This window comes from Oncorhynchus nerka, linkage group LG19 (genome assembly GCF_034236695.1).
Source record: "Oncorhynchus nerka isolate Pitt River linkage group LG19, Oner_Uvic_2.0, whole genome shotgun sequence".
NCBI lineage: Eukaryota > Metazoa > Chordata > Actinopteri > Salmoniformes > Salmonidae > Oncorhynchus > Oncorhynchus nerka.
In genome coordinates this window covers 41212858-41236426 of record NC_088414.1, presented here as the reverse complement: position 1 = coordinate 41236426, position 23569 = coordinate 41212858, and the positions used below count along the sequence as shown (strand labels likewise).

The window sequence follows — 23569 nt, the reverse complement described above, 5'->3', positions numbered from 1 at the left end:
AGAACACCTTCCTAATATTGAGTTGCACCTCCTTTTGCCCTCAGAACAGCCTCAATTTATCGGGGCATGAAACTCTACAAGGTGTTGATAGCGTTCCACAGGGTTGCTGGCCCACATTGACTCCTATGCTTCTCACAGTTGTCAAGTCATGTAGTATGAAGTTCAGTACCTTGAGTATGAGTTGTTTGAGGAACTACTGTACGAAGTATGCATGCATGTAGTATGTACAGCAAGCCCCATCCCCCTCTCCCTGCCTCCCCCTTGCCTCCTTCAACTAGGCTGCTGTGGTCAGAGAGATGTCATTAATTCCTGTGGATCTCCTCATGGCCAAACAGTATAGAGACAGAGTGAAGTTTCATAGCGAACAAAGGAATTTCTTCCACCTCACAGAACTTGAGGTACGAACAACGTTTACGTTCCGGAGAAGGTATAAAAGATCGGTGAAGAATCCAGCTACGAACTGGTCCGTTTGGTACAACTTGGGGAAGCTCATGGGAGACGGTGTGGCCACATTACCATAATGTTGTTTATATAATAGTCTCAGATATGAGGTTTACATCTAATTGTTGTATACGGTGAATGAGTGAGGATGATACTGTTTGTAAAATTGTGTAATGTGATTTTGGACTGTTTAATGAAGGAAACTCCAATTCCCTTTTGAGTTTAACTAAATCAGAGGACCGCTCATGAGCCCAGTTAGGGTCAGGCATCCTGGGACAGCCCCTTTTCTGCAATTCCGAATAAAACCCCAATCTTGAGAATTCCTCAAGTAGACCATGTTTCTCTCAATCACGGGAGGACAAAGGCTGCAGACCATTGCTGAATCTTTTAACCACGTGGTTAAACTCTTAGACTATCGATACCGACAGAATAAGAACAAGTCTTTGATATTAATTACTAGTCTGCAGCTAGGATTTCGGTATCATTGAACACGAAGAACGACAACCGCCGAAAAATCCATCCTACAACAACATGAATGAATGTCACTCTGAACTATCCACTATAACCACGACAGAGAGAGAGAGACGGACAATTCTACAAAAGAAACAAACTTCTCACCAGAGATCATCACGACACACTGAGCGTAAATATATTGATTGATTGCAATTGTTCCCGAATGAGTGAGCGTTCATGTGTAAAGGATTAGCATTTCAATGGTTATAATTATCAACTCTGTCGTGACTTCTCAGCTGACCCCCACTCTCCGTTTGTCCACCAAGCCGCGATGCCGGTTTAGCCCACTAGGGGCACATGCTCCTATCATTTCTTGTAACCATATTGACTTTGTTTGTTTGTTTATGCATTTCTGTGAATTACTTAGTTAATAATAAATAAATGATTTAAGACAATTGATATATGGATGACTCATAGTGAAGACTGGGTTCGTGCAGATAACCAACAATTTATAACGTTTGGAATGAGACTAACGTGAGGTAAAGTCAATAATGAATTAATCAGAAGACTATTGATCAGATATGAAAATATCTGAAAGGTTATATTGGTAAATTATAACTTTGTAATGTGAATATTTTCCTTGGTGCCCCGACTTCCTAGTTAATTACCGTTACATGATTAATCAGTTTGATCGCGTATCAATTTAATGATAGTAAAGACACGACAATGTAAAACATTGTTACCTTGAGTATGAGTTGTTTGAGGAACTACTGTACGAAGTATGCATGTAGTATGTAGTATGTAAAACATTGTTACCTTGAGTATGAGTTGTTTGAGGAACTACAGTACGAAGTATGCATGTAGTATGTAGTATGTAAAACATTGTAACCTTGAGTATGAGTTGTTTGAGGAACAGCAGCATGAAAGCTCTGAGAGAGATGATCTCCTTCTGGGACGGCCTCGGTCCATCTGCACAAGAGACAACATCAAAACAATGTCAATATAACGTTAAAATAACGTTAATACAACGTTAAAACAACGTTAATACAACACTAATAAAACACTCATTCCATCTCCACACATTAAACATCAACACAACGTTAAATTCAGGTCTGCGGTACGAATACACACGTAACGTATCACACACTCCTTTTCATCTGAGTGTGACATGCAGTGTGTTCAAGGCTGTGTGTGTGTGTGTGTGTGTGTGTGTGTGTGTGTGTGTGTGTGTGTGTGTGTGTGTGTGTGTGTGTGTGTGTGTGTGTGTGTTCAAGGCTGTGTGTGTATGTTTATTTGTTCTAAAAATCCAACTGTGCCCCAGGCCATGTCTCTTCCTGGCCCAGGTAATGATGTGTGTGTTTTGTGGCAACCGGTGATCAATACCGCCCTCTGGGAGAGGAGAGGTCATTACTGAACACGGTTGATGAGGACACACAGAGGTAATGCTGAGACAGAGGTAATGCTGACACAGCGATAACGTTGACACAGAGGTATTGCTGACACAGAGGTAACAACGACACAGAGGTAACAACGACACAGAGGTAACAACGACACAGAGGTAACAACAACACAGAGGTAACAACAACAACACAGAGGTAACAACAACACAGAGGTAACAACGACACAGAAGTAACAACAACACAGAGGTAACAACGACACAGAGGTAACAACGACACAGAGGTAACAACAACAACACAGAGGTAACAACGACACAGAGGTAACAACGACACAGAGGTAACAACAACACAGAAGTAACAACAACACAGAGGTAACAACGACACAGAGGTAACAACAACACAGAGGTAACAACGACACAGAGGTAACAACAACAACACAGAGGTAACAACGACACAGAGGTAACAACAACACAGAGGTAACAACAACACAGAGGTAACAACGACACAGAGGTAACAACGACACAGAGGTAACAACAACACAGAGGTAACAACGACACAGAGGTAACAACGACACAGAGGTAACAACAACAACACAGAGGTAACAACGACACAGAGGTAACAACGACACAGAGGTAACAACAACAACACAGAGGTAACAACGACACAGAGGTAACAACGACACAGAGGTAACAACAACAACACAGAGGTAACAACGACACAGAGGTAACAACGACACAGAGGTAACAACAACAACACAGAGGTAACAACGACACAGAGGTAACAACGACACAGAGGTAACAACGACACAGAGGTAACAACGACACAGAGGTAACAACAACACAGAGGTAACAACAACAACACAGAGGTAACAACGACACAGAGGTAACAACAACAACACAGAGGTAACAACAACAACAGAGAGGTAACAACGACACAGAGGTAACAACAACGCAGAGGTAACAACAACACAGAGGTAACAACAACAACACAGAGATAACGCTGACCTGTGTATCTGTAATCTGCACCTGTGTAGCTGTAATCTGTATATGTGTATGTGAGCGTGCATTGTGTGTGTGTGTCTGCGTGCACAAGTGTGTGTGTCTGTGTGTCTGCGTGTGTGTGTGTCTGCGTGCACAAGTGTGCGTGTGTGTGTGTGTGTCTGCGTGCACAAGTGTGCGTGTGTGTGTGTGTCTGCGTGCACAAGTGTGTGTGTCTGTGTGTCTGCGTGTGTGTGTGTCTGCGTGCACAAGTGTGCTTGTGTGTGTGTGTATGCCTGCGTGCACAAGTGTGCGTGCGTGTGTGTGTGTATGTCTGCGTGCACAAGTGTGCGTGCGTGTGCGTGTGTGTGTGTGTGTGTGCATATGTGTGTGTGTGTGTGTGTGTGTGTGTGTGTGTGTGTGTGTGTGTGTGTGTGTGTGTGTGTGTGTGTGTGTGTGTGTGTGTGTGTGTATGTGTGTGTGTGTGTGTGTGTGTGTGTGTGTGTGTGTGTGTGTGTGTGTATGTGTGTGTGTGTGTGTGTGTACGTACCCAGTCCTTTAGGTGTGATGCCACTGCTCTCCAGTGGGTTGCTGGCCCAGTAGTAGTACTTCAGCGTGTGCATCAGCTGCAGCACGGTACCGACGCGACGGATGGTGCTGTAGATGGTCGCCGTGCCAATGAACTCTGCAGACAGGTAGGTGTACAGGGACAGCTGGACCTGGGAGGAGAACGCACACAGACAGATACACACACACACACACACACGCGCACATGCACACACGCACACACACACACACACACACACACACACACACACACACGCGCACATGCACACATACACACACACACATACACACACACACACACACATACACACACACACACACACAAACACACATACACACGTACACAGAAAGAGAGAAAGAGAAACAGGGGGAGGGAGGTTGGGGAGAGCAATTACACACACACACACACACACACACACAAACACACACACACACACACACACACAGACAGACACAACGTTAGTTGACTGCCAGCAGCAATCAATTGAAGTTGCATGTTTGGAGACAGTGTTGATAGCAGAGGATGATTTTATAAACTACAGTCTCTGGGGAGCCCAACAAAACAAACCACAGTAGTAGCCACCCTTGAGTTGGCAACAACCGGATAGATGCGGTTTTCAGAGATACGGCTAATTCAACCTACCCAGCAAACCAACATTGCTTCTGTGAAAGTTCCCTGAACATTTGTTAGTTTGCGTCAAATGTTCTCATAACATTAAAAAAAAAACTGTCGAGTCGTGGTAATGATTTTAGAATGTTGGTATAAAACATTCCCCTGATGTTGAGAGAACGTTCCTACAACAACATTTAATCTGTTCTTTAAAGGTTCCCAGAACGTTTCGTTATGTTGTGGGAACAGTTCTGGTGACGTCACAAAAGATATGTTCCCAAAACAACAACAAAAATGTCCAGTTGTGCCCAATGTTTCTTTTTACGGCAAAAAAACATTCACAAGAATTTTCCCAGAACACATTTTAATGTGTTCTTTAAAGGTTCCCAGAACGCTTCATTATGTTGTGGGAACATTGTGTGGAAATGACAGGAGATATCTTCCCCAAAACACTAAAACTGTCCATTTCTGAGGATTATTACAGTGTTTCTATTAGGGCGCAAAAAAAAACAATTTGCTTGATGTTGCAAGAAAATTCCAAGAATAATAGATTTATGTATTTCTTTTTTTTAAGTTCCTAAAACATTTATTTAGGTTGTGGGAGCATTGTGGGGACCAGATATATGCAGCCTGAGGACTAAATTAGCTGCTTTAGTCTGAGACTGCCATCGTTGAAGTTGTTGGTGGTAACGAGAGGCATGGTACAAAACAAAACCATCAGTGATTGGATCGACTCTAACCAATCAGAGTATCAAAGCCAATGACACATTTTCAAACCCGCTGCTTAACCACGTGTGTTCTGGCTCTGACCCAACCCATCGTTTTCTGGACCAATCAGACGGGCCCGAACGTGTCAGGATTCCATGAAAGTAACTGAGAGCGACTCGATATGGAGAAGAAACAAATGTCCATGGACGTGGCATAGTATTTGGCTGGAGCAAGGTGTCTGTGTAGCCTGGCAAAGAGAAAGGTCGACAAAACACTAAAACTCTCCAGTTGTCCTGGCATTCATAATGTTTGTATCAAAACGTGACTCTGCCGCTGCAAGAATGTTGACAGAAAAGCCTTTCTGAGTTCTTTAACGGTTCCCAGTGTGTACATTACAAGAGATAGGTTTCCAGAACATGAAATATGCTCAGTTGTGATAACATTCATATCATGTTTAAGTTAGGTTGCACTGAACATTCCTATGATGTTTTAAGAATTAAATAAGTCAGTTCTTATGATGTTCATAGCCTATTTATTTTGGGTTTAACATAATATTCCATTGATGTTCACGCAATATACATTTTACCTTGTCTTAAGAGGTCCATAGAAATATAAATATACATTTTACCTTGTCTTAAGAGGTCCATAGAAATATAAATACACATTTTACCTTGTCTTAAGAGGTTCTTACAAAATGTTCAAGAGTATTTAGAAAATGTTATAATGAAGTTTTACCACAACATTCTCAGTATGTAAAATGTGTATCTCCTTAATAAAGCAGATTGGAATAAATCCCCATTAAGTTTATTTTCAGATTTAATGGCCATTTCCATTTGCGGACTGAATTGTAAGTGATTTAGAAACACGTGTATTTAAATTTAATTAGAGAAATCAGAAAACACGGTAGCACTCCGGCTGCGTCAGAGAACCTCAAATCAAACCTGAGATAACTGACGAGCTGGGTAACACGTGTACGGATCGGCTGGGTAACACGTGTACGGATCAGCTGGGTAACACGTGTACGGATCGACTGGGTAACACGTGTACGGATCAGCTGGGTAACACGTGTACGGATCAGCTGGGTAACACGTGTACGGATCAGCTGGGTAACACGTGTACGGATCGGCTGGGTAACACGTGTACGGATCGGCTGGGTAACACGTGTACGGATCGGCTGGGTAACACGTGTACGGATCGGCTGGGTAACACGTGTACGGATCAGCTGGGTAACACGTGTACGGATCAGCTGGGTAACACGTGTACGGATCGGCTGGGTAACACGTGTACGGATCGGCTGGGTAACACGTGTACGGATCGGCTGGGTAACACGTGTACGGATCGGCTGGGTAACACGTGTACGGATCAGCTGGGTAACACGTGTACGGATCGGCTGGGTAACACGTGTACGGATCGGCTGGGTAACACATGTACGGATCATTTAGAGGTCAGTTCATGTTTTCAGAACTTTTACGAAGAATTGGTAACGCGTCAGGATCCGCTGGTAACGCGTCAAGATCCACTGGTAACGCCTCAGGATCCACTGGTAACGCCTCAGGATCCACTGGTAACGCCTCAGGATCCACTGGTAACACGTCAGGATCCACTGGTAACGCCTCAGGATCCACTGGTAACGCCTCAGGATCCACTGGTAACGCGTCAGGATCCACTGGTAACGCGTCAGGATCCACTGGTAACGCCTCAGGATCCACTGGTAACGCGTTATGATCCACTGGTAACGCCTCAGGATCCGCTGGTAACGCCTCAGGATCCACTGGTAACGCCTCAGGATCCACTGGTAACGCCTCAGGATCCACTGGTAACGCGTCAGGATCCACTGGTAAAGCGTCAGGATCTACTGGTAACACGTCAGGATCCACTGGTAACGCCTCAGGATCCACTGGTAACGCGTCAGGATCCACTGGTAACGCCTCAGGATCCACTGGTAACACGTCAGGATCCACTGGTAACGCGTCAGGATCCACTGGTAACGCCTCAGGATCCACTGGTAACACGTCAGGATCCACTGGTAACGCCTCAGGATCCACTGGTAACGCCTCAGGATCCACTGGTAACGCCTCAGGATCCACTGGTAACGCCTCAGGATCCACTGGTAACGCGTCAGGATCCACTGGTAACGCCTCAGGATCCACTGGTAACGCCTCAGGATCCACTGGTAACGCCTCAGGATCCACTGGTAACGCGTCAGGATCCACTGGTAACGCGTCAGGATCCACTGGTAACGCCTCAGGATCCACTGGTAACGCGTCAGGATCCACTGGTAACGCCTCAGGATCCACTGGTAACGCGTCAGGATCCACTGGTAACACCTCAGGATCCACTGGTAACGCGTTAGGATCCACTGGTAACGCGTCAGGATCCACTGGTAACGCGTCAGGATCCACTGGTAACGCGTCAGGATCCACTGGTAACGCCTCAGGATCCACTGGTAATGCCTCAGGATCCACTGGTAATGCCACCTTACTGCACACCTTCTTTGAGAGCTTAGATGTTCCTACAGTTGAACCTGAGACAGCTGCTGAAATAGAAGAGCTGATCTCTGTGGAAGAGACTGTGTTGACCATTTATTTACCTTTATATAACTACGCAAGTCAGTTAAGAACAAATTCTTATTTTCAATGACGGCCTACCGGGGAACAGTGGGTTAACTGCCTTGTTCAGGGGCAGATCGACAGACTTTTACCGTGTCAACTCAGAGACTTGAACTTGCAACCTTCCAGTTACTAGTCCAACGCTCTAACCACTAGGCTACCCTGCCGCCCCAAATAACCTCTCCAAATAACAATGAAATTGATGCAGTGTGGTAAATCCCCTTGAACCAACGGATTTCTGAGCGAATTCTTAAAATAGTTCTCAGATCAACTCTATCCTCTCTTGCATTCTGTATTTTAGGAATCATTCTTCTCAAACTCTTTACCCTCAACAATGAGACAATCGTATATTTCACTTATTCTGAAAAAAGGGGAGGGAAATCAACTCTTGAGTGTGGTTCATATACAGTAGGTCAAGAAAACGTCCTCTCACTGTCAACTGCATTTATTTTCAGCAAACTTAACATGTGTAAATATTTGTATGAACATAGCAAGAATCAACAACTGAGACATAAACTGAACAAGTTCCACAGACATGTGACTAACATAAATTGAATAATGTGTCCTTGAACAAAGGGGGGTCAAAATCAAAAGTAACACTCAGTATCTGGTGTGGCCACCAGCTGCATTAAGTACCGCAGAGCATCTCCTCCTCGTGGACTGCACCAGATTTGAAAGTTTCTTGCTGTGAGATGTTACCTCAGTCTTCCACCAAGGCACCTGCAAGTTCCCAGACATTTCTGTGGGGAAATGACCCTAGCCCTCACCCTCCAATCCAACAGGTACCAGACGTGCTCGATGGGATTGAGATCCGGGCTCGTCGCTGTCCATGGCAGAACACTGACATTCCTGTCTCGCAGGAAATCACGCTCAGAACGAGCAGTATGTCTGGTGGCATTGTCATGCTGGAGGGTCATGTCAGGATGAGCCTGCAGGAAGGGTACCACATGGAGGATGTCTTCCCTGTAACGCACAGCATTGAGACTTGCAATGACAACAAGCTCAGTCCGATGATGCTGTGACACACCGCCCCAGACCATGACGGACCCGCCACCTCCAAATCGATCCCACTTCAGAGTACAGGCCTCGGTGTAACGCTCATTCCTTTGACAATAAACGCAAATCCGACCATCACCCCTGGTGAGACAAAACCGTGACTCATCAGTGAAGAGCACTTTTTGCCAGTCCTGTCTGGTCCGTCGACGGTGGGTTTGTGCCCATAGGTGACATTGTTGCCAGTGATGTCTAGTGAGGACCTGCCTTACAACAGATCTACAAGCCCTCAGACCAGCCTCTCTCAGCCTATTGCGGACAGTCTGAGCACTGATGGAGGGATTGTGCATTCCTGGTGTAGCTCGGGCAGTTGTTGTTGCCATCCTATACCTGTCCCGCAGGTGTGATGTTCAGATGTACCGATCCTGTGCAGGTGTTGTAACACGTGGTCTGCCACTGCGAGGATGATCAGCTGTCCAACCTGTCTCCCTGTAGCGCTGTCTTAGGCGTGTCAAAGTACGGACATTGCAATTTATTGCCCTGCCCACATCAGCAGTCCTCATGCCCCTTGCAGTAAGCCTAAGGCACGTTCACGCAGATGAGCAGGGACCCTGGGCATCTTTCTATTGGTGTTTTTCAGAGTCAGTAGAAAGTCCTCTTTAGTGTCCTAAGTTTTCATAACTGTGACCTTAATTGCCTACCGTCTGTAAGCTGTTAGTGCCTTAACGACCGTTGCACAGGTGCATGTTCATTAATTGTTTATGGTTCATTGAACAAGCATGGGAAACAGTGTTTAAAACCATTACAATGAAGATCTGTTACCTTCATTGTAGTTATTTGGAGAAGTTATTTTGATTTTTATGGATTATCTTTGAAAGACAGGGGCCTGAAAAAGGGCCACTTCTTTTTTGTTGTTGCTGAGTTTATTTTATAATCCCTCTTCATCTGACACTCCACAGAGATATTGTTACTTGATGCTGAGAAGGCATTTGATCGGGTGGAGTGGGATTATCTATTTTATACTCTTAAACTATTTGGATTCTGCCCCAATTATATGTCCTAGATCAAAGTCCTTTACTCCTCCCCTATGGATGCAGTCCGCACAAATAACAATCTTTCATCCTATTTCTAAACAGTTCTATGGAGCGGCACCGCAGGAGGCCCCTTTAAATAGTTATATGAAGTGGCACCGCAGGAGGCCCCTTTAAATAGTTCTATGGAGCGCCACCGCAGGAGGCCCCTTTAAATAGTTATCTGGAGTAGCACCGCAGGAGGCCCCTCTAAACAGTTCTCTGGAGTAGCACCGCAGGAGGCCCCTCCAAACAGTTCTCTGGAGTAGCACCGCAGGAGGCCCCTCTAAACAGTTCTATGGAGTGGCACCGCAGGAGGCCCCTTTAAATAGTTCTATGGAGCGGCACCGCAGGAGGCCCCTCTAAACAGTTCTCTGGAGTGGTACCGCCGGAAGCCCCTCCAAACAGTTCTCTGGAGTGGCACCGCAGGAGGCCCCTCCAAACAGTTCTCTGGAGTGGCACCGCAGGAGGCCCCTCCAAACAGTTCTCTGGAGTGGCACCGCAGGAGGCCCCTCCAAACAGTTCTCTGGAGTGGCACCGCAGGAGGCCCCTCCAAACAGTTCTCTGGAGTGGCACCGCAGGAGGCCCCTCTAAACAGTTCTCTGGAGTGGCACCGCAGGAGGCCCCTCTAAACAGTTCTCTGGAGTGGCACCGCAGGAGGCCCCTCTAAACATGGGCAACAGGCTGGTATGCACTACTCTTCTAGCTAGCGGTCTTCTCTACTATTTAAGTGATAGGATGGGTTTCCTCCTACTTCATTGGATAAAGGAAGTTCTGCAACATCTCAAACTAGAGAAAATACGCTACTCCTTTAGGGTTATCTGCAATTACATGTTATAATATCTGGAATCCTGATCTGTCCCGTGTAGAAGACAAGGACCCAGCTAATTTCACATCTCCATAAAACAACCCAAACTAGAATTTATATCATTATAATTTATAATTTTTTTACTTTTTGTTTTATAATATCTTTGTCTTTTTTTTTTTACTATTTGATTATATTACTCATTGTATATCAAGCCTGCTTAAAGTCTGGTTTTGGGGTGGGTTTGATTTGGTAGGGGATACGTGGGTGTTCTGTTAGAGCAAGGGGGGGTTGGGGTGGGTTTGATTTGGTAGGGGATCCGTGAGTGTTCTGTTAGAGCAAGGGGGTTGGGGTGGGTTTGATTTGGTAGGGGATCCGTGAGTGTTCTGTTAGAGCAAGGGGGTTGGGGTGGGTTTGATTTGGTAGGGGATCCGTGAGTGTTCTGTTAGAGCAAGGGGGGGTTGGGGTGGGTTTGATTTGGTAGGGGATACGTGGGTGTTCTGTTAGAGCAAGAGGTGGGCAACTCCAGTTCTCGGGGGCCAGATTGACGTCACAGTTTTCCCCCAGCCCCATCTAACACACCTGACGCCAATAATCACCTAATCATGGTCTTCAGGTTAGAATGACATTAGTTTATATCAGGTGTGTTTACTAGGAATGGGGGCCCCAATCAGGCCCTGGAGGAGTTGCCCACCCCTGTGTTAGAGCATGGGGGTTGGGGTGGGTTTAATTTGGTAGGGGATCCCTGTGTTAGAGCATGGGGGGTTGGGGTGGGTTTAATTTGGTAGGGGATCTGTGTGTTCTGTTAGAGCATGGGGTGGGTTTAATTTGGGGATCCCTGTGTTAGAGCATGGGGGTTTGGGGTGGGTTTAATTTGGTAGGGGATCTGTGTGTTCTGTTAGAGCATGGGGTGGGTTTAATTTGGGGATCCCTGTGTTAGAGCATGGGGGTTTGGGGTGGGTTTAATTTGGTAGGGGATCCCTGTGTTAGAGCATGGGGGGTTGGGGTGGGTTAAATTTGGGTATCCGTGTGTTAGAGCATGGGGGTTGGGGTGGGTTTCATTTGGGGATCCGTGTGTTAGAGCATGGGGGGTTGGGGTGGGTTTAATTTGGGGATCCCTGTGTTAGAGCATGGGGGTTTGGGGTGGGTTAAATTTGGGGATCCGTGTGTTAGAGCATGGGGGTTGGGGTGGGTTTAATTTGGTAGGGGATCTGTGTGTTCTGTTAGAGCATGGGGGGTTGGGGTGGGTTTAATTTGGGGATCCGTGTGTTAGAGCATGGGGGGTTGGGGTGGGTTTAATTTGGGGATCCCTGTGTTAGAGCATGGGGGGTTGGGGTGGGTTTAATTTGGTAGGGGATCTGTGTGTTCTGTTAGAGCATGGGGGGTTGGGGTGGGTTTAATTTGGGGATCCCTGTGTTAGAGCATGGGGGGTTGGGGTGGGTTTAATTTGGTAGGGGACCCGTGTGTTAGAGCATGGGGGGGTTGGGATGGGTTTAATTTGGTAGGGGATCTGTGTGTGTTAGAGCATGGGGGGTTGGGGTGGGTTTAATTTGGGGATCCCTGTGTTAGAGCATGGGGGTTGGGGTGGGTTTAATTTGGGGATCCCTGTGTTAGAGCATGGGGGATGGGGTGGGTTTAATTTGGGGATCCCTGTGTTAGAGCATGGGGGTTGGGGTGGGTTTAATTTGGGGATCCCTGTGTTAGAGCATGGGGGGTTGGGATGGGTTTAATTTGGGGATCCCTGTGTTAGAGCATGGGGGGTTGGGGTGGGTTTAATTTGGGGATCCCTGTGTTAGAGCATGGGGGGTTGGGTGGGTTTAATTTGGGGATCCCTGTGTTAGAGCATGGGGGGTTGGGATGGGTTTAATTTGGGGATCCCTGTGTTAGAGCATGGGGGGGTTGGGGTGGGTTTAATTTGGGGATCCCTGTGTTAGAGCATGGGGGGGTTGGGGTGGGTTTAATTTGGGGATCCCTGTGTTCTGCCCTCTAGCTGTGTTTTCTGTATAATTATAAAACATGACAAATCATACAGCCTTTTAAAAAAAAGAATGATAATATGTTGGATTGAACCAGAAATTTTCAGCTCTGCAGCCAGATCATTAGCCTTCTACGCCACCAGCGAATAACTACGTCCTTGGGTTTATTTTTAATTAGATCAAATATGGTCATTCCGGGTACACACATTTCAAAGTTATTCAAATGTTCCCATCCTCTTCATACGCAGTGTCCTTGTAACGCTCTTCTTCTAGGATTGTCTTTCTTCATCACGCGATGAAAGTCGTAACGCTCTTCTTCTAGGATTGTCTTTCTTCATCACGCGATGAAAGTCGTAACGCTCTTCTTCTAGGATTGTCTTTCTTCATCACGCGATGAAAGTCGTAACGCTCTTCTTCTAGGATTGTCTTTCTTCATCACGCGATGAAAGTCGTAACGCTCTTCTTCTAGGATTGTCTTTCTTCATCACGCGATGAAAGTCGTAACGCTCTTCTTCTAGGATTGTCTTTCTTCATCACGCGATGAAAGTCGTAACGCTCTTCTTCTAGGATTGTCTTTCTTCATCACGCGATGAAAGTCGTAACGCTCTTATTTTAGGATTGTCTTTCTTCATCACGCGATGAAAGTCGTACGCTCTTATTCGCTTCTTATTCTAGGATTGTCTTTCTTCATCACGCGATGAAAGTCGTAACGCTCTTCTTCTAGGATTGTCTTTCTTCATCACGCGATGAAAGTCGTAACGCTCTTCTTCTAGGATTGTCTTTCTTCATCACGCGATGAAAGTCGTAACGCTCTTCTTCTAGGATTGTCTTTCTTCATCACGCGATGAAAGTCGTAACGCTCTTCTTCTAGGATTGTCTTTCTTCATCACGCGATGAAAGTCGTAACGCTCTTATTTTAGGATTGTCTTTCTTCATCACGCGATGAAAGTCGTAACGCTCTTATTCTAGGATTGTCTTTCTTCATCACGCGATGAAAGTCGTAACGCTCTTATTCTAGGATTGTCTTTCTTCATCACGCGATGAAAGTCGTAACGCTCTTATTCTAGGATTGTCTTTCTTCATCAGGCGATGAAAGTCGTAACGCTCTTATTTTAGGATTGTCTTTCTTCATCAGGCGATGAAAGTCGTAACGCTCTTATTTTAGGATTGTCTTTCTTCATCAGGCGATGAAAGTCTTATGTAAATGGGATGTTGACATTGAGAAAAGGTTCAATTGTTTTCTGATTTAGTTTGAAGTAGAGGACAGGAAAGTTATACCCGTTCAGAAATGGACCTGGGGCTTTCCCATACGGATCTGATATGCATTAATATTAGATTATATTTTAAAGAGACCTGTTCCAATCGGACCCGAGGACTAGACCCGTTCCATATAGACCTGGTCCAATCGGTCCCGAGGACTAGACCCGTTCCATATAGACCTGGTCCAAGACCCGTTCCATATAGACCTGGTCCAATCGGTCCCGAGGACTAGACCCGTTCCATATAGACCTGGTCCAATCGGTCCCGAGGACTAGACCCGTTCCATATAGACCTGTTCCAATCGGACCCGTTCCATATAGACCCGGTCCAATCGGACCCGAGGACTAGACCCGTTCCATATAGACCCGGTCCAATCGGACCCGAGGACTAGACCCGTTCCATATAGACCCGGTCCATATAGACCTGTTCCATATAGACCCGGTCCAATCGGACCCGAGGACTAGACCCGTTCCATATAGACCCGGACCGATCGGACCCGAGGACTAGACCCGTTCCATATAGACCCGGTCCATATAGACCCGTTCCATATAGACCTGGTCCAATCGGACCCGAGGACTAGACCCGTTCCATATAGACCTGTTCCAATCGGACCCGAGGACTAGACCCGTTCCATATAGACCTGGTCCAATCGGACCCGAGGACTAGACCCGTTCCATATAGACCTGTTCCAATCGGACCCGAGGACTAGACCCGTTCCATATAGACCTGTTCCAATCGGACCCGAGGACTAGACCCGTTCCATATAGGACCCGTTCCATATAGACCTGTTCCAATCGGACCCGAGGACTAGACCCGTTCCATATAGACCTGTTCCAATCGGACCCGAGGACTAGTTCCATATAGACCTGGTCCAATCGGACCCGAGGACTAGACCCGTTCCATATAGACCTGGTCCAATCGGACCCGAGGACTAGACCCGTTCCATATAGACCCGGTCCATATAGACCTGTTCCATATAGACCGGACCCGACCCAGGACTAGACCCGTTCCATATAGACCTGGTCCAATCGGACCCGAGGACTAGACCCGTTCCATATAGACCTGGTCCAATCGGACCCGAGGACTAGACCCGTTCCATATAGACCTGTTCCAATCGGACCCGAGGACTAGACCCGTTCCATATAGACCTGGTCCAATCGGACCCGAGGACTAGACCCGTTCCATATAGACCTGTTCCAATCGGACCCGAGGACTAGACCGTTCCATACCGGACCCGAGGACTAGACCCGTTCCATATAGACCTGTTCCAATCGGACCCGAGGACTAGACCCGTTCCATATAGACCTGGTCCAACCCGTTCTATATAGACTAATAGTTGCTATAGTAGACTAATAGTTGCTATCTATAGTAGACCCGAGGACTAGACCCGTTCCATATAGACCTGTTCCAATCTATAGGACCCGAGGACTAGACCCGTTCCATATAGACCTGGTCCAATCGGACCCGAGGACTAGACCCGTTCCATATAGACCTGTTCCAATAGCTGCTATAGTAGACCCGCTATAGTAGACTAATACTAGACCCGTTCCATATAGTAGACCAATAGCTGTTAGACCAATCGGACCCGAGGACTAGACCCTATAGTAGACCTGCTATTCCATGCTATAGTAGACCAATAGCTGCTATAGTAGATAGACCTGGTCCAATGCGGACCCTGCTCCATAGTAGACTAATAGCTGCTATAGTAGACCAATAGCGCTATTAGACCTGTTCTATAGTAGACCAATAGCTGAGTAGACCAATAGCTGCCATAGTAGACTAGACCCAATAGCTCCATATAGACCTGTTCCAATCGGACCCGAGGACTAGACCCGTTGTGTGTGTAGACTACTGTGAGTGTGAGCGAGTGACACAGGGAACAGGGAGAATGGAGAGAGAGACGAGAGACCGCAACAACCCCAGCCGTCTCGCGCTATAGTAGACTAATAGCTGCTATAGTAGACTAATAGTTGCTATAGTAGACTAATAGTTGCAATAGTAGACTAATAGTTGCTATAGTAGACCAATAGCTGCTATAGTAGACTAATAGTTGCTATAGTAGACTAATAGTTGCTATAGTAGACTAATAGTTGCTATAGTAGACTAATAGTTGCTATAGTAGACTAATAGTTGCTATAGTAGACTAATAGTTGCTATCTATAGTAGACTAATAGTTGCTATAGTAGACTAATAGTTGCTATCTATAGTAGACTAATAGTTGCTATAGTAGACTAATAGCTGCTATAGTAGACTAATAGTTGCTATAGTAGACTAATAGCTGCTATAGTAGACCAATAGCTGCCATAGTAGGCTAATAGCTGCTATAGTAGACTAATAGCTGCCATAGTAGACCAATAGCTGCCATAGTAGACCAATAGCTGCTATAGTAGACTAATAGCTGCTATAGTAGACTAATAGCTGCTATATAGCTGCTATAGTAGACCAATAGCTGCTATAGTAGACCAATAATAGACCAATAGCTATAGTAGACCAATAGCTGCTATAGTAGACCAATAGCTGCTATAGTAGACCAATAGCTGCTATAGTAGACAATAGCTGCTATAGTAGACTAATAGCTATAGTAGACCAATAGCTGCTATAGTAGACTAATAGCTGCTATAGTAGTAGACCAATAGCTGCTATAGTAGACCAATAGCTGCCATAGTAGACTAATAGTTGCTATAGTAGACCAATAGCTGCTATAGTAGACCAATAGCTGCTATAGTAGACCAATAGCTGCTATAGTAGACCAATAGCTGCTATAGTAGACCAATAGCTGCTATAGTAGACTAATAGCTGCTATAGTAGACCAATAGCTGCTATAGTAGACTAATAGCTGCTATAGTAGACCAATAGCTGCTATAGTAGACCAATAGCTGCCATAGTAGACTAATAGTTGCTATAGTAGACCAATAGCAATAGCTATAGTAGACCAATAGCTGCTATAGTAGACCAATAGCTGCCATAGTAGACTAATAGCTGCTATAGTAGACCAATAGCTGCTATAGTAGACCAATAGCTGCTATAGTAGACCAATAGCTGCTATAGTAGACCAATAGCTGCTATAGTAGACCAATAGCTGCTATAGTAGACTAATAGCTGCCATAGTAGACCAATAGCTGCTATAGTAGACCAATAGCTGCCATAGTAGACTAATAGCTGCTATAGTAGACCAATAGCTGCTATAGTAGACTAATAGTTGCTATAGTAGACCAATAGCTGCTATAGTAGACCAATAGCTGCTATAGTAGACTAATAGTTGCTATAGTAGACCAATAGTTGCTATAGTAGACCAATAGCTGCTATAGTAGACCAATAGCTGCTATAGTAGACTAATAGCTGCTATAGTAGACCAATAGCTGCCATAGTAGACTAATAGCTGCCATAGTAGACCAATAGCTGCTATAGTAGACTACTAATAGCTGCTATAGTAGACTAATAGCTGCTATAGTAGACCAATAGCTGCTATAGTAGACCAATAGCTGCTATAGTAGACCAATAGCTGCTATAGTAGACCAATAGCTGCTATAGTAGACTAATAGCTGCTATAGTAGACCAATAGCTGCTATAGTAGACCAATAGCTGCTATAGTAGACTAATAGTTGCTATAGTAGACTAATAGTTGCTATAGTAGACTAATAGTTGCTATAGTAGACAAATAGTTGCTATCTATAGTAGACTAATAGTTGCTATAGTAGACTAATAGTTGCTATAGTAGACTAATAGTTGCTATCTATAGTAGACTAATAGTTGCTATAGTAGACTAATAGTTGCTATCTATAGTAGACTAATAGTTGCTATAGTAGACTAATAGCTGCTATAGTAGACTAATAGTTGCTATAGTAGACTAATAGTTGCTATAGTAGACAATAATAGTAGACCAATGCTGCTATAGTAGACTATAGTAGACTAATAGCTGCTATAGTAGACCAATACCAATAATCTGCCATAGTAGACAAATAGCTGCTATAGTAGACTAATAGCTGCTATAGTAGACAAATAGATGCCATAGTAGACCAATAGCTGCTATAGTAGACCAATAGCTGCCATAGTAGACCAATAGCGGCCATAGTAGACCAATAGCTGCTATAGTAGACTAATAGCTGCTATAGTAGACTAATAGCTGACATAGTAGACCAATAGCTGCCATAGTAGACCAATAGCTGCTATAGTAGACCAATAGCTGCCATAGTAGACCAATAGCTGCTATAGTAGACCAATCGCTGCCATAGTAGACCAATAGCTGCCATAGTAGACTAATAGCTGCTATAGTAGACTAATAGCCATAGTAGACCAATAGCTGCTATAGTAGACCAATAGCTGCTATAGTAGACTAATAGCTGCTATAGTAGACCAATAGCTGCTATAGTAGACCAATAGCTGCTATAGTAGACCAATGCTATAGTAGACCAATAGCTGCTATAGTAGACCAATAGCTGCTATAGTAGACTAATAGCTGCTATAGTAGACTAATAGCTGCTATAGTAGACCAATAGCTGCTATAGTAGACCAATAGCTGCTATAGTAGACTAATAGCTGCTATAGTAGACTAATAGCTGCTATAGTAGACCAATAGCTGCTATAGTAGACCAATAGCTGCTATAGTAGACCAATAGCTGCTATATAGTAGACCAATAGCTGCTATAGTAGACCAATAGCTGCTATAGTAGACTAATAGCTGCTATAGTAGACCAATAGCTGCTATAGTAGACTAATAGCTGCTATAGTAGACCAATAGCTGCTATAGTAGACCAATAGCTGCCATAGTAGACTAATAGTTGCTATAGTAGACCAATAGCTGCTATAGTAGACCAATAGCTGCTATAGTAGACCAATAGCTGCTATAGTAGACCAATAGCTGCTATAGTAGACCAATAGCTGCTATAGTAGACCAATAATAGCTGCTATAGTAGACCAATAGCTGCTATAGTAGACCAATAGCTGCTATAGTAGACTAATAGCTGCTATAGTAGACCAATAGCTGCTATAGTAGACCAATAGCTGCCATAGTAGACTAATAGTTGCTATAGTAGACCAATAGCTGCTATAGTAGACCAATAGCTGCTATAGTAGACCAATAGCTGCCATAGTAGACTAATAGCTGCTATAGTAGACCAATAGCTGCTATAGTAGACCAATAGCTGCTATAGTAGACCAATAGCTGCTATAGTAGACCAATAGCTGCTATAGTAGACCAATAGCTGCTATAGTAGACTAATAGCTGCTATAGTAGACTAATAGCTGACATAGTAGACCAATAGCTGCCATAGTAGACCAATAGCTGCTATAGTAGACCAATAGCTGCCATAGTAGACCAATAGCTGCTATAGTAGACCAATAGCTGCCATAGTAGACCAATAGCTGCCATAGTAGACTAATAGCTGCTATAGTAGACTAATAGCTGCTATAGTAGACCAATAGCTGCTATAGTAGACTAATAGCTGCTATAGTAGACTAATAGCTGCTATAGTAGACCAATAGCTGCTATAGTAGACCAATAGCTGCTATAGTAGACTAATAGCTGCTATAGTAGACTAATAGCTGCTATAGTAGACCAATAGCTGCTATAGTAGACTAATAGCTGCTATAGTAGACCAATAGCTGCTATAGTAGACCAATAGCTGCTATAGTAGACCAATAGCTGCTATAGTAGACTAATAGCTGCTATAGTAGACCAATAGCTGCTATAGTAGACTAATAGCTGCTATAGTAGACCAATAGCTGCTATAGTAGACCAATAGCTGCCATAGTAGACTAATAGTTGCTATAGTAGACCAATAGCTGCTATAGTAGACCAATAGCTGCTATAGTAGACCAATAGCTGCCATAGTAGACTAATAGCTGCTATAGTAGACCAATAGCTGCTATAGTAGACCAATAGCTGCTATAGTAGACCAATAGCTGCTATAGTAGACCAATAGCTGCTATAGTAGACCAATAGCTGCTATAGTAGACTAATAGCTGCCATAGTAGACCAATAGCTGCTATAGTAGACCAATAGCTGCCATAGTAGACTAATAGCTGCTATAGTAGACCAATAGCTGCTATAGTAGACTAATAGTTGCTATAGTAGACCAATAGCTGCTATAGTAGACCAATAGCTGCTATAGTAGACTAATAGTTGCTATAGTAGACCAATAGTTGCTATAGTAGACCAATAGCTGCTATAGTAGACCAATAGCTGCTATAGTAGACTAATAGCTGCTATAGTAGACCAATAGCTGCCATAGTAGACTAATAGCTGCCATAGTAGACCAATAGCTGCTATAGTAGACTACTAATAGCTGCTATAGTAGACTAATAGCTGCTATAGTAGACCAATAGCTGCTATAGTAGACCAATAGCTGCTATAGTAGACCAATAGCTGCTATAGTAGACCAATAGCTGCTATAGTAGACCAATAGCTGCTATAGTAGACCAATAGCTGCTATAGTAGACCAATAGCTGCTATAGTAGACCAATAGCTGCTATAGTAGACTAATAGTTGCTATAGTAGACTAATAGCTGCTATAGTAGACCAATAGTTGCTATAGTAGACTAATAGTTGCTATAGTAGACTAATAGCTGCTATAGTAGACTAATAGCTGCTATAGTAGACTAATAGTTGCTATAGTAGACCAATAGCTGCTATAGTAGACTAATAGACCAATAGCTGCTATAGTAGACTAATAGTTGCTATAGTAGACCAATAGCTGCTAATAGACCAATTGCTATAGTAGACAAATAGTTGCTATCTATAGTAGACTAATAGTTGCTATAGTAGACTAATAGTTGCTATAGTAGACTAATAGTTGCTATCTATAGTAGACTAATAGTTGCTATAGTAGACTAATAGTTGCTATCTATAGTAGACTAATAGTTGCTATAGTAGACTAATAGCTGCTATAGTAGACTAATAGTTGATATAGTAGACTAATAGTTGCTATAGTAGACTAATAGTTGCTATAGTAGACTAATAGCTGCTATAGTAGACCAATATCTGCCATAGTAGACAAATAGCTGCTATAGTAGACTAATAGCTGCTATAGTAGACCAATAGCTGCCATAGTAGACCAATAGCTGCTATAGTAGACCAATAGCTGCCATAGTAGACCAATAGCGGCCATAGTAGACCAATAGCTGCTATAGTAGACTAATAGCTGCTATAGTAGACCAATAGCTGCTAATAGCTGACTATAGTAGACCAATAGCTGCATATAGTAGACCAGACCAATAGCTGCTATAGTAGACCAATAGCTGCCATAGTAGACCAATAGCTGCTATAGTAGACCAATAGCTGCCATAGTAGACCAATAGCTGCCATAGTAGACTAATAGCTGCTATAGTAGACTAATAGCTGCTATAGTAGACCAATAGCTGCTATAGTAGACTAATAGCTGCTATAGTAGACTAATAGCTGCTATAGTAGACCAATAGCTGCTATAGTAGACCAATATCTGCTATAGTAGACTAATAGCTGCTATAGTAGACTAATAGCTGACATAGTAGACCAATAGCTGCCTTAGTAGACTAATAGCTGCCATAGTAGACCAATAGCTGCTATAGTAGACTACTAATAGCTGCTATAGTAGACTAATAGCTGCTATAGTAGACCAATAGCTGCTATAGTAGACCAATAGCTGCTATAGTAGACCAATAGCTGCTATAGTAGACCAATAGCTGCTATAGTAGACTAATAGTTGCTATAGTAGCTAGCTGCTATAGTAGACCAATAGCTGCTATAGTAGACCAATAGCTGCTATAGTAGACCAATAGCTGCTATAGTAGACTAATAGCTGCTATAGTAGACCAATAGCTGCTATAGTAGACCAATAGCTGCTATAGTAGACCAATAGCTGCTATAGTAGACTAATAGCTGCTATAGTAGACCAATAGCTGCTATAGTAGACCAATAGCTGCTATAGTAGACCAATAGCTGACCAATAGCTGCTAGACCAATAGCTGCTATAGTAGACCAATAGCTGCTATAGTAGACCAATAGCTGCTATAGTAGACCAATAGCTGCTATAGTAGACTAATAGCTGCTATAGTAGACCAATAGCTGCTATAGTAGACCAATAGCTGCTATAGTAGACCAATAGCTGCTATAGTAGACTAATAGCTGCTATAGTAGACCAATAGCTGCTATAGTAGACCAATAGCTGCTATAGTAGACCAATAGCTGCCATAGTAGACCAATAGCTGCTATAGTAGACCAATAGCTGCTATAGTAGACTAATAGCTGCTATAGTAGACCAATAGCTGCTATAGTAGACCAATAGCTGCTATAGTAGACCAATAGAGCTGCTATAGTAGACCAATAGCTGCTATAGTAGACCAATAGCTGCTATAGTAGACCAATAGCTGCTATAGTAGACCAATAGCTGCTATAGTAGACCAATAGCTGCTATAGTAGACCAATAGCTGCTATAGTAGACCAATAGATGCCATAGTAGACCAATAGCTGCTATAGTAGACCAATAGCTGCTATAGTAGACCAATAGCTGCTATAGTAGACTAATAGCTGCTATAGTAGACCAATAGCTGCTATAGTAGACCAATAGCTGCTATAGTAGACCAATAGCTGCTATAGTAGACCAATAGCTGCTATAGTAGACCAATAGCTGCTATAGTAGACCAATAGCTGCTATAGTAGACCAATAGCTGCTATAGTGCTGCTATAGTAGACCAATAGCTGCTATAGTAGACTAATAGCTGCTATAGTAGACTAATAGCTGCTATAGTAGACCAATAGCTGCTATAGTAGACCAATAGCTGCTATAGTAGACCAATAGCTGCTATAGTAGACTAATAGCTGCTATAGTAGACTAATAGCTGCCATAGTAGACTAATAGCTGCTATAGTAGACTAATAGCTGCTATAGTAGACCAATAGCTGCTATAGTAGACTAATAGCTGCTATAGTAGACCAATAGCTGCCATAGTAGACTAATAGCTGCTATAGTAGACTAATAGCTGCTATAGTAGACCAATAGCTGCTATAGTAGACTAATAGCTGCTATAGTAGACCAATAGCTGCTATAGTAGACTAATAGCTGCTATAGTAGACTAATAGCTGCTATAGTAGACTAATAGCTGCCATAGTAGACTAATAGCTGCTATAGTAGACTAATAGCTGCTATAGTAGACCAATAGCTGCTATAGTAGACTAATAGCTGCTATAGTAGACTAATAGCTGCCATAGTAGACCAATAGCTGCTATAGTAGAGCTGCTATAGTAGACTAATAGCTGCTATAGTAGACCAATAGCTGCTATAGTAGACCAATAGCTGCTATAGTAGACTAATAGCTGCTATAGTAGACTAATAGCTGCTATAGTAGACTAATAGCTGCTATAGTAGACCAATAGCTGCTATAGTAGACTAATAGCTGCTATAGTAGACTAATAGCTGCTATAGTAGACCAATAGCTGCTATAGTAGACTAATAGCTGCTATAGTAGACTAATAGCTGCTATAGTAGACCAATAGCTGCTATAGTAGACCAATAGCTGCTATAGTAGACCAATAGCTGCTATAGTAGACTAATAGCTGCTATAGTAGACTAATAGCTGCTATAGTAGACTAATAGCTGCTATAGTAGACCAATAGCTGCTATAGTAGACCAATAGCTGCTATAGTAGACTAATAGCTGCTATAGTAGACTAATAGCTGCTATAGTAGACTAATAGCTGCTATAGTAGACTAATAGCTGCTATAGTAGACT

The 23569-nt window shown here is 43.6% G+C and overlaps 1 protein-coding gene across 1 annotated transcript in view; it reads right to left on the bottom strand.

The window, feature by feature from the left end:
- LOC115126666 (neurobeachin-like) overlaps positions 1-23569 on the bottom strand; it is a 182957-nt gene that overhangs the window by 68850 nt on the left and 90538 nt on the right. The window contains exons 16-17 of the mRNA XM_065005054.1: positions 3819-3987; positions 1784-1863 (exon numbers count right to left, since the gene is read on the bottom strand). Coding sequence (XP_064861126.1) covers positions 1784-1863; positions 3819-3987 — 249 coding nt within the window. The remainder of the gene's footprint in view (positions 1-1783; positions 1864-3818; positions 3988-23569) is intronic.